The sequence below is a fragment of the Anguilla rostrata genome, chromosome 16 (genome assembly GCF_018555375.3).
Source record: "Anguilla rostrata isolate EN2019 chromosome 16, ASM1855537v3, whole genome shotgun sequence".
Classification (NCBI taxonomy): domain Eukaryota; kingdom Metazoa; phylum Chordata; class Actinopteri; order Anguilliformes; family Anguillidae; genus Anguilla; species Anguilla rostrata.
In genome coordinates, this window is record NC_057948.1 from 17,624,468 (window position 1) to 17,641,454 (window position 16,987).

General features: G+C 46.3%; 1 protein-coding gene across 7 annotated transcripts in view; it reads right to left on the reverse strand.

The window, feature by feature from the left end:
* Positions 1-16,987, reverse strand: part of LOC135242740 (neogenin-like) — a 161,687-nt gene that overhangs the window by 6,153 nt on the left and 138,547 nt on the right. For 4 of the 7 annotated variants that reach the window (XM_064313974.1, XM_064313969.1, XM_064313972.1 and 1 more), the window contains exons 13-24: positions 16,113-16,257; positions 14,713-14,823; positions 12,173-12,367; positions 11,346-11,441; positions 7,592-7,824; positions 4,980-5,118; positions 4,605-4,712; positions 4,008-4,202; positions 3,303-3,335; positions 2,137-2,202; positions 958-1,096; positions 103-341 (exon numbers count right to left, since the gene is read on the reverse strand). In XM_064313974.1, coding sequence (XP_064170044.1) covers positions 103-341; positions 958-1,096; positions 2,137-2,202; positions 3,303-3,335; positions 4,008-4,202; positions 4,605-4,712; positions 4,980-5,118; positions 7,592-7,824; positions 11,346-11,441; positions 12,173-12,367; positions 14,713-14,823; positions 16,113-16,257 — 1,699 coding nt within the window. Of the gene's footprint in view, positions 1-102; positions 342-953; positions 1,097-2,136; positions 2,203-3,302; positions 3,336-4,007; positions 4,203-4,604; positions 4,713-4,979; positions 5,119-7,591; positions 7,825-11,345; positions 11,442-12,172; positions 12,368-14,712; positions 14,824-16,112; positions 16,258-16,987 lie in introns of those variants that run through there. The other 3 variants (XM_064313971.1, XM_064313970.1, XM_064313975.1) reach the window with 3 other exon arrangements.

Consider the following 16,987-nt stretch of genomic DNA (forward strand, 5'->3'; position numbering starts at 1 on the left):
ACCTGGGGCCTTTATGGGACAAGAAAAAAATCCCCTCCAAACAGCCCCCGGTGGGTGGGGCAGGGTGGGGAAAGAAAAGGGCAGAGAGGGACAGGGTCTCACCACGGTAGGAGTTGCGTCTCTGGTGGATGGGGTTGTCCATGGGCCCGTCCACGGGCGTGATGTCCTGGGAGGTGCGGGGGATGGGCGTGTCCGTCATCACCGGGTTGGGCTCAGGCGACTTGTCGATGGGCTTCAGCTCCAGCCGCTCGTGGTGGATCCACAGATCAGGAGGTTTCAGATCCTTGGAGTTGCCCTTGTACTTGTGGGAGCCGTTGGTGGACTTGCAAGCTGCACGTTTCCTAATGGAGCAAGAGCGAGAGTGAGAGAGAGTATTTATGTGTGTGTGTGTGTGTGTGAGGCTTACACTGGGCACCTAGCAATTATTCAGGAAAAAACAGGAAGTTGGAGAGTTTTGAATTTTCGCTGATTTGCACTTAAAAGATTCAGTTTTTCAAGGTTCCTATCTGCCCCTTAAAACAAAACAACTAGACAACAAAAGGAAATCTCAAATGCTCAAAGGTTTAATTAGCGTTATAGTAGAACAACGGCTTGATTAACTAATCAAGCACCTAACATATAATTTGAGAAACTAATTTAGTCTGAGTTCAAGTCTGACTTTTGGGAAGGGTAAAGCCACTGAACTCATGAGAACTCATTGCAAGTCAATGCGAATGAGGGAGCCTTCTTAATATGTACATTCATGCAAAAGTAATGCAGATAAGACTAACATTGATACCGTGAGCCAAAATGGTGGCCGATGTGCTGATTGGCCTTTTCCCATAGTCTAATATTTTCATGTTTTGTGCAATGTGACATAATCAGAACTAATAAACCAAGATGGGCTGGAGATGAAGAATCAGCATGTAAATATGGGTGACCAGGGTCCTGACCTGAACCGTTTTATTGGTCACCTACTTTTTCTGGTGGGAGGTGGTGCGCCGTGTGCAAAGGAAGGCCCCCACCACCACCACAACGATGGTGAAGGCACCCACGGAGATGATGATGATGATCACCAGGATGGGGTTTTCGCTGCCGCCAGTCATCCCAGGCTTGCCTAGAGAGACGGAGGCCACGAGTCAGCCCGGCACAAGACCATAGAGTTCAGACCGTTGCACTAAATAACGATTTACGCTTCAAAGCACTGCTCCGCTTGTCAATAAGTGGGCATTATGCCCGCAGCAGATTGTTTTACACTGAATATAATGAAGAATTAATGGCTATTATCAGTGCCACTTTCCAATTTCTCCATGACTAACTGCTACTAATGCACTATTGCGGCACACTATAAATATGAGCTACAAGTCATTCAGTACATTAGTGTCTCTCCAATATCCCCCCCCCATTGTCACATACTGGAGAAGCACACAGCACATGCTGAAACAATATTCTGTATGAAACTCCTTTGTTCTTGCCTCTCTCACACACCCATAAACTAGTCTCTGATTTTGTGGAAATATATCCCTCAATTTCATGTAAGGTAATATCGGCCATTTCATAATGGAAGGTATAATAACAGAAAAGGCAGACGAATCATAACAAATTACACTCGTGAGCCTTGTTTGACTCTTTCTTCAATTCTTTTTTCTTTATCTTGCTATGAGAAATGGGGAGGCAAAAACACTGCAGGAGAACATCTCATCTCAACGACAAACTGCTGGAAATACATCTTCACTGCTTTGTTTTGTTTTTTTGCACTTGTAACAGTTTACCACTCAGAGGGCAGGTGGTAAATAATGCTCTCTGAATAAAGAGACGTGCGCTGAAAACAAAACAGCAAAGCAGAAATGGAAAAGAAATTAATCTGGTAGATTCACTGCTTACAGCCGACTCAGCCAGCAGTGCTTTTTAAACCTGATTTTCTAACGTCCCACTGACCATGCAGCTCCTCCTGAGACACCGCACTGAGACACCGCACACCACCGCACTCTGGTGCGCTCACTTTGGAATCTTTCGCTGCCCATCGTATTGAACACACCCTATTAGACTAGGGTGTGCTCAGGGTGTGTTAACCCTAGGGTATGTGCAACATGACAGAGCGGCGCTGGGTTTCACTGGAGAAAGGACTGAGGAGCGTGCGGCGCGGCGCGGCATTACCGACGGCGGGGCCGAAGCTGTTGTCCGAAGCAGGGGGTCGACCGGGCTTCACCGGGATACCGGAGGCTGCGGACGGAACGAAGAGGCGACGGTTAGCAACGGGAAGCCCAAAAACACACACACACACACACACACACAGCTCGACTGGGCACAGCAAATCTGAGCAGGCTGGCATGGCTCATATAAACAAAACAGGCTTCTGCCATCCGGTTGGCCCCAAGACGTAAACGGCCAAGTGCTCTGTTGCAGGCCTTTGTGGGATGTCCTGCACGAAGGGAAGCAGACTAGAGTACGGCTCTCTCTTGTGGACCCTGATGAAGACTGACAGGAAGTGGCGGGGAGGGGATGAAGCACATTTATCTACAGCTAAAGACAGAACGGCACCAGCCACAGTGACAAAACTCAATACACCAAAATTACAGACTGATAGCTTTGATGGACCAGAGATAATGTCTGAAATCCCAGAAGTGTAGTTTGCAGAGATACAGTGCTGTAAAGAAGTATTTGCCCCTTCCTGATTTCCTCTATTATTGCGTATTTGTCACACTGAATGGTTTCAGATTTTAAGACAAAACATAATATTACAGCAAGGGAAACTGAGTAACACAGAACACATTTTCTAAATTATTTCATTCATTTAATGAAAAAGGTTATCTAATACTTTTTCATGGCACTGTATGGCTGTCGTAAAGAATACAGAAAAATGCAGTGTCACAGAATGCATGGAGAGATTAAAGGTCTTTTTGTCTTTGAAGAGTCTTTCCTGTAAAACACGACCTTCAGAACAGCTTCATCTAATGAAGCTGGGTCATTGAGAAATCTAAAACAAGGCTGGCCAGTTCCCCTAAGCTCCAAGCTCCAACCTAACTGTTGATTGACAACTTGTACCTTGGAAGGGACACAAGCTACAAGGTCCTTTTTAGCTAATCAGAATTTGTCCTCCACACTATCTGCCATGGACAGCACCCTTATCTGCCCAGGACAGATGGTGTGCTTTGAGCCGAAAAGGAAATACACTGCTTGTCTATTTTCCAAGTTTAGGTGAGGTGGCTAGACTTTCTTACTTTTTGTAGAAGAAGGAACCTGTAATTGGCTGGGAACAAATGACATGAGTGGAAAAAGATTTCAAAAAGGAGACGAGATAAGAAAATGAAAGGTGCAGTTACCTTGGTCATTAGCCATTTTGTCAGAAGATTCAGCTAACAGGTCAAGCGTAAACAGGCAGGGAGAGAGAGAAAATACAAAAAGCAGACCGGTTAGAAGAAAGGGAGAGAAGGGAGGAGCAGAGCAACCGTTTGTGGGAAAGCTTAGAGGTGGGGGTGGGGGGGGGGAAAGCAGAAAGTGCCTCACACAGAACCATTGAAAGCATTTTGCTACAGCCCCATTAACTGCCTCTCAGGCCAGGGCCTACGGACTGGCGGACGGGAGCACAAAGGCTTAAAAGAACAGTGGAGAGAAAAGAAACGGACCCAATCCAGACTCTGACCACATTCAAGGCAACAAACACGTTCATCTGAAGACCACTTGTCCTCCTTTCACTCCGCAGCACACCCTAAACATTCGTACACTGTGACCTCCATAAAGTTTGCAGCTTGTACAGTTTATTTGGCGCACACTTCTGACTGTGGGTACGGCCTTAAATGACTTTACACAGTGACTGATCTTTGTTTAATCTGAGTGATGTAAACATAGACGTGTGGAGATAACATACATTAAAAACAATGGCCACATTCTGTTACGCCAGCCAAAATACACCAAGGCTAATAGCTTTTTTTTGGATTCCTTTCACGCAGGGACTGCTGCGGGACAGAACTGCGCCAGATTCAAACGGTACGGCTCTGCTGCCGCCCCCTGGCTGGGCGTCCGTTTACCTTTGGGAGTGCGGAAGTGTACGGCGTCCGACATCGGACCCATGCCCTTGGAGTTTCGGGCCTGGATCTTGAAGTAGTACGTGGTGTCCAGGGTCAGCTCCTGAATCTGGTGGGTCAATCTGTTGCCCACCACTGGCTCGATCACCCAGTCATGGACCTCTGCGTTTACATCGGTGCTGTAGTAGATTATGTACCCTTGGAGAGAGACAGAAGAGGAATGAAAACTTAGGAAAGTAATTCTGTCCCTAACTGAACTTCACGACCCTGAAAACACACAACCCCAGCCCAAGAGCAGTATGGGAAAGGCTCTTTTTCAGCTGTTCCACATGTTTTAGCAAATACAATACCGTCTGTGAGAAGAGATGCTTCACTGCAACTCACTCAACAAAAGTTTCAGAACAGATCCTAAGGCACGGTGCATTCATAAGAATGAATTAAAAATAAGAACATTTACTACAACCTTGAACTGTGGAACTGAAGACATTTTCAAGAAGACATAAAACTTAAACAGATAAAAGTGAATATTTGAATAGTTGTACAGCCCGAAAAATCTCCGCTCCTGTCCCTGAGCTAGAAGGCGATGGGACCCTGCTTTACCTGTGATTTTGCCGTTGGCTTCAGAGGGAGGCTGCCAGTTCACAATGATGGTGCGAGGCCGTCCCTCCTTGCTCACCACTGTTACATCTTTGGGAGAAGAGCTGGGTACTGTGGAGGAAGAAGTGTTTTACATCAGGTGAGAGAGCAAGGTTTCCAGCAATGGGCTTTGCACAGTAACACATAAGATGAAACTGAACACATCTTTAATATTTAATATTTTATTTGTGTGCCTTAGGAAAGCCTGCAACAACGAGATACTCTATGGTCAAAGGGGGGAAAAGGACGGTCTTGATCAGTGGGCAGACCACTCCCTCTCATCCTGACCGTGGACGAAGCGGTACAAGAGGAGGGCAGGATGGGGCACGCGGGTCTTACTCGTTTCGAAGGTGGTCCCATGGGCCGTCATGCTCCAGGTGCTGGTGCGCCTCCCTTTGGTCACCATGACGGAGAACTCGTACAGCGTGTTGGGCTTCAGGCCCGTCACCATGTGGCTCAGATTGGAGGTGTTGGCAGTCTACAAAAAAAACAACAAAAAAAAAACAGTTGAATAAGTAGGAGGCATAAATTATTTGCTGACCCGAAAAGCTCTCAGCAATGTACTTCTTCAACAATTCCTAGCTTGGCTCTTTGTTTTTAGTGAAGCACAGGGTATTTGCAATGCAAATATAGTCACTTAGAAGTTTAGAAATTCATTTTTGTATAATATTTCTTGATCGTATGATTAAAATGTGTATTACAAGGAGATTGTTATGGTAACTGTGGAAATACCACAAAATGAAACTAAATTATTTAACAGATCTGGATATGCAATTGCACTTCAGGCTTTGGTCTCTGAATGGAGCCCTATACTTGTGAAAATGAGGCACTAATTTGTGTGATTTTAAAAAAAAAGTCTGAACGGAGCAGAAACTGAATTTTTTCATCAAATAAAAACAGCACGAAAACGTGTAAAAAAAAATAAATAAATAAATAATTTAAAAAGAAGGAAAAAAAGAGTACATTAGGCTTGATTAAAACACACCTTTTAAATAGTGACCACTGCAAAAACCGTTCTGCGGTACCATACAGTTTTCTGGTCAGCATCAACAGCTCATCCGTATAACGTCAGCTACATTAGCTAGTAATCAAATTCAGAAGACAGTGCACTCTGAACCGCGTTTGTGCGATCTGAATTCTAAGAAATTTGACAGTACAAAAAATAAAAAGGGTCATTTTGGGGGAAATGGCTCCTTTTCAATCTGGATCTCTCAGATCTTGATGATATTTGACTCCCATAATGATCACTGGCATTCTTTTGAGGAAAAAAAATTAGGGACAAAGTGTCAATTTTCACTCTACTTTTGAGACCTAGTTTCACAACCATAAATGATAAAAACAATATCTTGGTCTCATTATAATCACATTTGAATACTTTGACTGAATTCTTTGCATTCATCAAGAATTAGACTTAATAATTTCCCACAAAACTAATACTCCCTCACAAAACAACTTTTTTTGTTAATTTTGCTCATTTATTCATATGTAATTCATATAGAGTCTGATATATACACATGCTAAATTATAGAGTGGGATCTCTATTTTACAGTACAATTACAGGGACAATGGGATTGAATGGTTAAAGGAATAGTTCAGCGTATAAGATTTTATTTTGATTTTCCGATGGATTGCTTTAAACTTATTTTTTATCATACTTTTGGGAGGTTTGTAATTTTTCTTACTGACAGGAGAATCCCCCATGGCAGATGGACACATGGCAGTGGAAGTCTGCCAATTCTGAGTCCATCCTGTCACCCTGCTCCGCACTACATGATCAAGATTGATAAGAAGCCATTTTCCCCTAGAAGAAGGAATAAAAATCTTGATAGCTGCCCCGAACACCCTGCCGATGTCCACCTCATCAGCTCCACTACAGTTCTTTAACTCGCCTGCAGTGACTGCATATGAACATACAGACATCTTGAGAACGATGGGCATTCAAGCAGTACAAAACGGGATGCTTCTCTCGCTAGCCCTGAAGGTCCACTGAAAAAGTGCATCGCATACATTTATTTCCCTTAGAGAAGGCTGCTTATGCAAAGACAGACTGCTTGAGAATGCACAATTGGTCTGGCCAAGTCACTGAGGAGCTCCAACAAGTGGGATGCTTCTGCTTAAATCGAGATGGCACGAGGGACAAAAATTCTCAAGGAAAACATTTCTTCAGCGAATCCTAAGGTGGCCACACTGCTTTAAAAGGTCAGGCTGAAAACTTAACGTGTGTGGAGAGGGAACACTCATGACAGACTTGCTGAGTCAACTCCGTCTTGCCAGCAACAAATATGGGAAGACGCAAGAAGCTGAGAATTTCCAGCCAATTAAAGTCAAGGCCGGTGTGTTTACTGCTGAGGAGTAGCTCATCATGGGCGATTAGAATTCTAAAGTGATACAGTGATTTTTACCCCCTCCCCACCACCCTCACACCACCTACATGCAGTCTCCTCGTTGAATAATTTATAAATGACCCCTTCTGTGCCCTGGTACACAGAACCCATTATTATTTTTATCGGCTAGCGGGAGCCACTCCGCTAATTAAGCCACATTAGCACATCTGCTAGTCTTCGACGACATGACAACGTGAGGGAGGACTGCAAAGGAATTTCCACGAGATGAAGACAAAGCGACAAACGGCGCAAGCCTCCGCAGCGAGAGCAGCGCTGCTCTGAGCTGCCAGAGCAGCCAGAGCAGCCACAGTTTCTGCACAGGGCTGCAGAGGGAGACAGCGAGCTCTTACAGCAAACTGCGGCGGGAGGCTGCAGACCAGACGATTCTGCAAGGCCACAATCGGCTTCAAAAGGCCTCCAAGATATCAAGTGCTGCACATCTGTAGGCTTGTATTCCTTTCAGGCTTACTTGGCACTGCTTACTCAGTGGACTGGGCACTTGTTTTACACCACTCCCATGTTTTAGTGAGTGGGGACCCCCCCTTGGAGGGCACTTGAACCTGGTACCTTGAACTTGGTGTTGGCCGGGATGTTGGTCTTCCAGCGCACCGTGTAGAAGCGGGCGTCGGTGATCTTCTGGTTCTTGGGCAGCGAGTTGTCAGCCCAGGTTACCTTGATGGTGTCGTGGCTCAGAACAGAGGCCTGAACTCCAACGGGCGGCAGCATAGGGGTGGGGTCTGGTACTGGAGTGTATGGAGCATGGAAAAGTGCGTACAAATCAACATCAGGGTCTATGGGGTCTGCAGGCCGTTAACACCAGTGTCAAATGGAGGAAACAAACAAAAAACAATGCGTGATAAGGTGACAAAAAAGGCAAGAGCAATCAAAAGCAAGGGAGGGTTGTGGGGTTTGGGAGGGGCGAAGGGTCACAGGTTTAGGGGAATAAAAAAATTTAATGAGTTAATGAGGGTGTGGGTGGGTGGGAGGGTTTGATGGGGGTGCGGAATTGGGAAGAGGGTGAGGAGAAAGAGAGAGAACATTCTATTAGCACAGAAGATCAAGTCTAAAGCTTTCTATAGATCACTACAGGTCAACTACAGTAGCTGTGTTCTACACTAATGCCTATGTGAATAGTGACTACATTCAAAGAAAATCTAAAAACTTGTGCAAAGAGATTACATGAATTAATATTGGACAGTGTACAGATATTGAACAATAAACTTATTTTGTGTATTTCAAGTCTGAAATCTACCAGGGATGTACAGAACTTAATGAAAGACATACAGAGAGATACAAATCAAAAAATTAATATTTATACAATCACCATTTTCATTCGGTCAGAGCAGCATACACATACTGAAACTGAGGATAAAATTTAAAGAACTATCATTACAACAAAAACATGCAAATGTTCCAGAAAGCAAACTAGACTGTTATGGGATTTCATGGAGACATCCCATAATGGTCCTTTCTAGAAAGGTCGTACTGTGCAGAAATGTAGGGTTTATTTATGATCAACAAAATGGAACACATGCAATAGTCCCACTAGTGTGTGACAACCTGGATTCTGCCCATCTTTGTGTGAGGGCCTTCTCTTTGGGGCCTTTCTAAGTGCCAGCACTGTGAGCTGGAGGTCATTCATGATTGGTCATTCATGAAAACTGCCACACGGATTGGTTCAAACCCGAAGCCTTCAAAGCAGCCCATTCCAAAGCCACCAGCACTCAGCACAACTCCCACACAACTGAGGAGAAAGGCAGTGATTCAGGAGTCTCCTCAAGTCTCCCAGCCATCGCATTCATCTGTCAGCACAACAGCTAAGCACATCAAACCACCTGTGTTTGTGACGGAGGGCCACAGTGCTGTTGATGCAGCGCACGCTCATTACTGGCTCATTAGCACTTGCGGGAAACAAACAAAAAAGGGCACAAGCCGCTTGTTCCACACCGTGTGCTGAAGGCATAAAGACGTGACACACAGCTGCTGCCAGTAACGGGCTGCTGCAGCTGCTCTCGCTTTCCAGGTATTTTCCATCCCGACTGTAATGAGGCGGAGCGTTGTCATGACGAGCTCCTCCCATCCCCAACGCCCAAAACCGAGACAGCCCATGGTACAGGCTGATCTTTTCCGTGGAAGACATCCCCTCTTTAAAACACACAATGGAGAGCCAGGGACAGTTTTGGGGGGCATGTGGACTGTGCCAGGCCTTGGTCAGGGCCTGGCCTGGAGGAGACGGCTTTCTGGTGCAGCTGCTGTTTGATGGCTAACAGACGCACACTGCTCACACAGACTGCCCTTTCATATGAGCCAAGACAAAATATAAAACAGCTCTGCAGTCCTTATACAAGCATTTACCCAGGTTTAAAAAGGCAAGATGCCAAGGAGAAGAGGTGTGATAGGTATGTGTGTAGGAGTGTCTTCCACTCTGTGTGTACATGTTGTTGAAATGGATCAAATGGTAAACACACAACGCCTGTTCCACTTCATCTTCCCTACACTGTTGCTGCCGCGTGAACTACAGAATGAGTCATTCCATTGATACATCTAGAGGGCAAAACAAAAAGGAACATTCATTTACTAAGGAAACTGCTGCAGCTAAAAGCTCTGGTATCACTGCCTTGTTAAATGTCTGTATAGGATTTGAAGATGAAAATTGCCTCAAAGAGATGTGACCTAGAAATCTATACTTGTCTCAACTAGTTTCTAAGCCTCTCCCAATCCTGTATATACACCGACTGATTTTAAACATGTTTTAAGCACAAGCCGCTAGCTTGTTCCTAGAGTAAATTTGCCGAGAGCCTTTTGAAAAAGTTTGCATCTGATTCAGTGAACAGTGAGAGAGCAACAGGGGGTCCCCCGAAAGCCCTACAGCATGTTGGTGTGACTTCAGAGAGGAGAGAATTGGGAGGGTGCACAGTACGCGCCCCCACAGAGCTCAATATGCCGGGAGAAAAGTGGGAGACAAAGGGGAGGGGGGCGGCGTGGGGGTACCGTCTCACAGACTCAGGGCGAACTCCATCCCACTTTATGAGCTGTGAGATTTCTGGGAATCTGGTGTCTGCCGCTTTACTGCTTCAGTCCTCCAGACGGCACAGGCTGCTCTAATTTAATATTCCAAGGGTGGATTTAGGTTCATCTATAGAGGAATAAGCTCCTCAGCCTGTCCAATGAGGTGAAGGAGTCTGTGCATGGTGAAAATCCCTACAGTTCACTGACAGTGGATAAGTTTTTTCCTCAACTGTAAATGCTGAATTCGCGTCACAGTCACGTTGAAAATACAATAATGTTGGATCAGCTCTGCATGGTAAGCAGAATTTTCACGCAAATCTGTTATAATGATGAAATCCACTCCCCAATGCTGAAAAGATGCATACGCACAGATATGGGGGAAGAATATCTTCCGGTAACCTAATACAGAGGCACCGCTGCAACAAAATTCTCATTATGTTAACTGTATAAGGGATCTTCCAGTACAGTTTGACTCCTGATCTACGCCTACTCAAGAGATAACATCTTGACAGCAATTCAGTGCTGTTGCTTGGTGTACAGTATCATGTTTCCAATAATATACAGTCCTGAAAATGAGTGTATTATTGTGTGTACATGATAACTAGTGTTCTTCCTTCTTCAGACTGAGGAAGTATAAGCTAGTCCTGCCAAAGTACAGTGTTTGGAACAGTGACCATTCATCTCCCAGAAGTGCTGGAGTTTGCAGGGTGATTACACCAACACAGAGGCCTGAGCCTGACACTACAGCCTCATCCCATATCTGTGTTCCTTCCAAATGGAAACAGGTTCAGAAAAACGAAAGATGGGTGAAGCCACAGGGAAAGCACTTGGAACACACAGGATGATACAGCTTCTGGTCGGGTTTTGGAATAGGAGCTGCCTCCCCCATCGTACCCTTCTGTGCATTCATGAGCTTTGCCAACATCTGCATGTCTCCCTGGGCTAAATTAACCACGACAATCCACAATTCAAAGACAATATCTGGTTAACTCAAACATATTTTCATGGCATTTCTTAGCGAATGTAAAAATTGTTCTGGCAATGCTAGAGAAGGATTCCAGGATAAATTCACAAATTTTACGTTCAGGCATTCAGTTCTCTGCCCTCTTGAGAACTTGCCACACCTGGAAATGGAGAAAATGGAGAGGGAAAAAGCAGCTCTCTCGCTGTAAATGGAGGCGCTCTTTTGCTGGGAAGCTGGGATTCTGTGAGGCCTCTGACAGGCCGTGGTTGTGTCGACAGAGTCGGCCTGTGGAAGAGAGGTGCCACGCCCAGGGGGCTCATCCCACCGGAACACGAGCGCCTGTCATACCTGACTGCGGCCTGGTGACGGCGCTCTCGTACACAGGGATCCCCTCCCCCACGTTGTTGAACGCCTTCAGCGTGATCACGTAATGCGAGCTCGGATCTGCGGAGAGAAAACGAGAGGGAAAGAGAGAGAGAAACAAAATGAGAGACAGAACACGAGTGAGCGAGAGAGAGTGAGAGAGAGAGAGAGAGAGGGGGTGAAGAGACAGGAGATCATGATTATAATCAAAAAGCACACTCCACTGAGACCTCTTTTTTCTGTTTTCAAATGAATCATCTCGGCAAGAGCGCATATTTAAACACCATTATTGATTTTTCTTTCTTGTGCAATAAAGTGAATTATGGAAAACTTCAATTATGCACATTTCTTTTGTGTGATTTCTTCCTCTCTTTAATTAGACCGGGGGTGGTGTAGCGCCATGTCGCTGGGGCCCTGTGGGAGAGGAGCGCGGTGCGGGGCTGTTAATAAAGCAGCGTCTCTGTGTGGGTTCAGCACCCCCGCCCGCGGGAGGAGGAACAAACAAAAACAGGAGCGCTGAACAACCCGTGTCATTCAGACGGGAGAAACCAGCCAATTACCCTTTACCCAGCACGCAGGGATTTAACCCAGCACACTCTCTCACCCAGCACTGCGCCGCACCAGTGGCTCCGACAAGGCAGCCTTACAGAACTCACACTTTAATCCCTCAATTTACTAAACTGAGGGATTAAAACCACTTTGAACTAGCGTTCCCACTGCATACTGTACAACTTGAGGGATGTAGTTTTGCTAAGAGACATGTTTTATTTGCTTTCTGTGCACAGAACCTCCACAGGGGCTCCTGCTCTCACCCAGGTTCTCGATGCTGTAGTAGCGCTGCTTGTAGTCCACTTTGATGGTCTGGGCGTGGGGGCTGCCGATGCCGTAGCCGATGGTGTAGCCCCTCACCACGATGTCCTGGCTCTCCGGGGGCGTCCAGCTCACCACGATGCTGTTGACCAGGGGGCGCACGTGCAGGGAGCTGGGGATGTCCGGCACCCGCGTTTCTGAAAGGCAAAGGGCCAATGAGAGTGAGGCCCGCCACGCGGCGTGAGGTAACGGGCGCAGCGGCGAAGAGAAAACTCCGCCCTCAGCGCAGTCCTGGCCTCAGGAACCAGAAACGCAGCGCAGCCCTGCGGATACACCTGGGGCACGCCTGTCCACAGTACAGAAATGCGGATATTAACAAGCTTGCTGTGAAACCCGGGGCAGAAATCGGGCGCCTCTCCGAGGAATTACGAGGCCCGGCACAAGCCCCAAATCCTGCGGCAGAGAGGGAGCACACCTACAGCACACAGCATGCAGGCAGTCAGGCCAACAGCCTGGCTGCAGCTGGGCTTCTATGGCCGCGCGTAACCAGGGCAACTTGGCCTGCGCTTTATCAGAGATTCTTAACAGGAACGAGAAACAAGGGGGAATTTGTCAATGACCTACTCAAAATGCACAGTGACAATAGCTTGGCTGTGAAATGGAGGGGGGGAAAAACCCATCAATAAAATCTGCAAATGAGCAAAACAGTGTAAACATCAAATGCAGTACTCCTCCATCAGAGCTATAAGAGGACTCTCGAAAAGGCTGCCAAAATGCTGATTTTCTGTCGCATTAAAAAATAAAATAGGATCACGTGTTTGATGTGGATGTGATTTCATGTATTTGCAGAGGGTGAAAATTTATGCTTCTTGACAGCTTTGTACCTCACCCGTTCAGGCAGAAGTAGGATAAATGCATCAATAATAAATGCTGTCCAACATTCATTCTTAATATAGCGCCCAACACATTTTTCTTGGGTTTTTAAACGCTCGCATCCATTTCAAATGATTTAATTAAAAACTTTTCATGAGATGAAATGTGGAGCAGCAGCAAAATAAATCAATTTTATCCACATCTGCCAGGCTGGCAGGCCTAAATAAAATTACTGGTCTTGCTCTAATCTTCATTTTCATAAAAAAGCGCACAGATAAACACAACTAGTTATTTCATGGCCCCATTTGTATAAATTCATTAGTTACATGGTGTTCCTTCAAAATAGCTGTGCTCCACTTTAATGAATTTCTTGATAGATGGAGTTGGAACCGGTAATTTCCTAAAAGCTCTGGAATCTTAAATTGCTCCATTATTTCAAACACAGGGCGATTTGTAAAGCAGTGATTTAATAGGTAATATAAGACAAACAGGGACATTAGTACTTGTGAAAAATGCCTCAGTCAAATCAAACTATTGCTTTTTCTACTCCTTACTAAATTGCTGGTATGGATTAACTGTCAGTCAATCCCCAATTTAACGTCTAAGGATGTTTCTGGTTGAGGCGTTGGTTTGTATTGTGCGTGTAAAATACTTACAAACCCAACTGTACACATGCTAATCAGTTTAAACATAATCTTATATTCATATTTAGCTGTTTATCTTATGAGGAGTCAAAGCCAAGGGCTGCTTTTGAAAATTTGTAAATCACACAGAAAAGCCATTCTTTGATCTGCATTTGGAAATAATAATAATACCACCCGCTTCAAAAAAGAGAGCCAGCCAAAATAAAAAAAGCAACGGGTGCTCTGAACTCATTTGAGAATCAGAAGAGCATTGTATCAGATGCTTTTGTGAACAAATGCCTATTTGAAGATTTCATTTCGCTGTCCTGATTGAAACTGAGCTTTGGGGGAGGGAGGGGCTGGTTTCCCAGTGAGTCCTGTGTGCCGTAAAGAACTGACTGCAGCAGCGGAACCAGGAAAAAAAAAACGCGCTTCAACAAACTGCGTTTTTGTTTCAGCTGAGAGACCGCGCAGCGGTGTAATAAAGAGAGCGTTTGCATCTGTGCCCATGGAGGGAATATATTTCAGCGTTAATCACAGCGTTAGCAACAGGCTCCGAGAGAGCTGGAGCCTTCCACAGGCGACAGGCTGAGAGCCGCTCCATCACTCCAAACTGCTGGAGTTTCCCCTCTGGGCGTCGGCAACAGAGTGTGTGACTAGGACTGCTGTGAGCGTGTCATTCACCAAACCTGCTCACAGCCACGGATTAACGCTGGTGAATATAATCAAGATCGTCAACGTTATCACCAATTAATAATAATAAACGGACATACATATCCCGAGTGATTTAGGAAACCATCATGGCTAGAAAGGCAGAGAAAGGCAGTCAGTAATACAGTATCACGCAGAGGCGAGGCCCACGGATTCAGTAGATGCTGTTAAGCCCACACACAGAGTGCTTAATATAATGCTCATCCAGTCAACATGTAATTGCCTTTGCTTGGAATAGCGATGATGCCTAAAAGCGATCCATAAGAACAACATGACCATATACGTAAGTATGTAATATCTTTGTAATGTTCGTATGCGTGTAACACCCTCCTTACCGTCCAGGTCGCTCTCGAAGGTCTCTGCTGCGGCCCACTCCGTGCCGGGGCCAGATCCGTTAACCGTCATGCCGGACACTCTGAAGGTGTACTCCGTCCCACGCTCCAGCCCTGGAACAAGGGGGGTTTGGGGCTCAAAACCTTCACAGGAAACTGGACCTCCCACAACTTTCAGTCATCAACAGAAATCCTGTAGGACATTTCTTTCTAAATGAAATTAATGTATGCACATTTACCCTTTTAAAATAATGCACTAATGCAAAAATGTAATCCCTTTTAACAAATGCGCCACGCTGCGTTTGCTGCGGGGAACCAATTGTTGCCACAGGGACAGAGCGGGAGGGTTTTTATTTAGCATTTTTTCATCCCACTCATGTAAAATGAAAGCCTCCCGACAATCGGCGAACGCACGACCTGCTCTTATCCCTTTACTGCAGGAAGGCAGACACACTGCACCCGCTCTGCGCTCTGCAAACATTCACAGGCTTGCTGTGGCCTTCGGTGCTTGACGACAGTAGAACTTTCGGTCCTCTTGGGACCCACACTTGCTTTTTCAATAAATATTTCAAACCCGATACTTCAAGCAGATACACATTTCACAGAATATTTAAGTACACAAATACGGAGAAAAAAATCTATCATTCTGTCAAGCGAGGGATGTTCAAAAAGAGGCTACAGTTGTGTTAATTTGCTTTTAAGTTCAATGTGCTGCAGCTAATTAAGACGCTGCAGTGATGGGACTCGTGCACATCCACCCATTCGTTTCCACTTAAGCCAAGACGGGATCCAGTGGAATCCCATTTTAATCACGTCTCCCGTCAAGAGCCTGGCTTTGGATCTGAAATCTGTGGGAAGGGCCTCCTGTCTTCTTAAGCAAGATGTTCTGCTGGTAATTTCTTTAAAATGTTAATAAGACTCTGATTTGCTTCTGTTTGTAAGTTAAATGCAAATCGTGTCATCTACCCCCCAGCAGTCCTTGCAGCCACTGGTACAAAAAAAAACTCCCAGCAAGCTCCTTCCTCCGAGGCTCAAATTCTGGCTAATCGGCTTTCAACCAACAAACATCTCTTCTTTTCACCCCAAATGTAATCAGCATCAACTTCTAAGTGAAAATTCTCTTTGATGCCACGCACAGCATGATAGCGATGGAGAAGTTGCTGAAATTGCATTTAAAATTTAATGCCCCTCCCAGTTTCAGTAAGGCTACTGTACTTAAGCAGTGTGGCTTCAGCAGTGCTACTCTTCCTGTGGAGTCCGGAGAAGGTGCTCTTATAGTCTGTGCTCGGGCCCCCAGTGTGGTGATAAGAGAGGGCCCAGGCAGAGCCAAGCAGGCCTCACAACAGGGTAACAGAAGAAGCTAATGGGAGTCCTGACCAGAGCGGGGCGATGAGGGAACTCACCGTCGATGAGCTTGAAGAGTTGCGTGCCGCTGGTAGTCTCCATCCCCTCGCTCTTCCGCACCCCTTTGCGGTAGCGGATCTTGTAGCCGGTGATCTCCCCGTTGTGGGTGCCCGGGGGCGGGGGCTGCCACCGAACCATCACGCTCTAGAGGAGGGGGAACACAAGGCAAAGGTCAACGTCAGATGAACCGTCACTCTAACCACGCTGGCCTCACTGTTAATTTTTTAAATGAAAAATAGAACGTAAAGCATGTTGGCCACTTTCAGAATCTCAGCGCAGGCCTGGTTGCTAGGGAGACGAGACTGACTGATGTGTGTCCAGCGGTTCGGCATCCCAGCAGGCCGCCTACATACAGGCCTACAGGGCAAGGGCTCATTAGCTGTGGAGTGCCTGTGGAGAAGTTCACGCAGGAGACACTATAGCATGCCTTTATTAAACCACTAGAGATTTAATGAACCGGAAGGTCAGACTTCAATAAAGTGAATCGGCTGAAGCACGGAAGGCAAGCTTTTCCACGGAACACGCACTACAGTCCGCAAAATTCCGACACAAAGGACGAGCGGCTGCCATTTTCCTAAGAAAGGGGGAAGAGGCCGTCTGCCATTTTGACACGATGTTCGGCGGTGCATTCTAAGCACGGACCTCCTGGAGACGGTGAGCGGGGTCAGGCAGCGTGCCTGGAGACGGTGAGCGGGGTCAGGCAGTGTGCCTGGAGACGGTGAGCGGGGTCAGGCAGTGTGCCTGGAGACGGTGAGCGGGGTCAGGCAGTGTGCCTGGAGACGGTGAGCGGGGTCGAGGCAGTGTGCCTGGAGACGGTGAGCGGGGTCCAGGCAGCGTGCCTGGAGGTGGCGGCGGCGGCTGTGGGCGGTGTCAG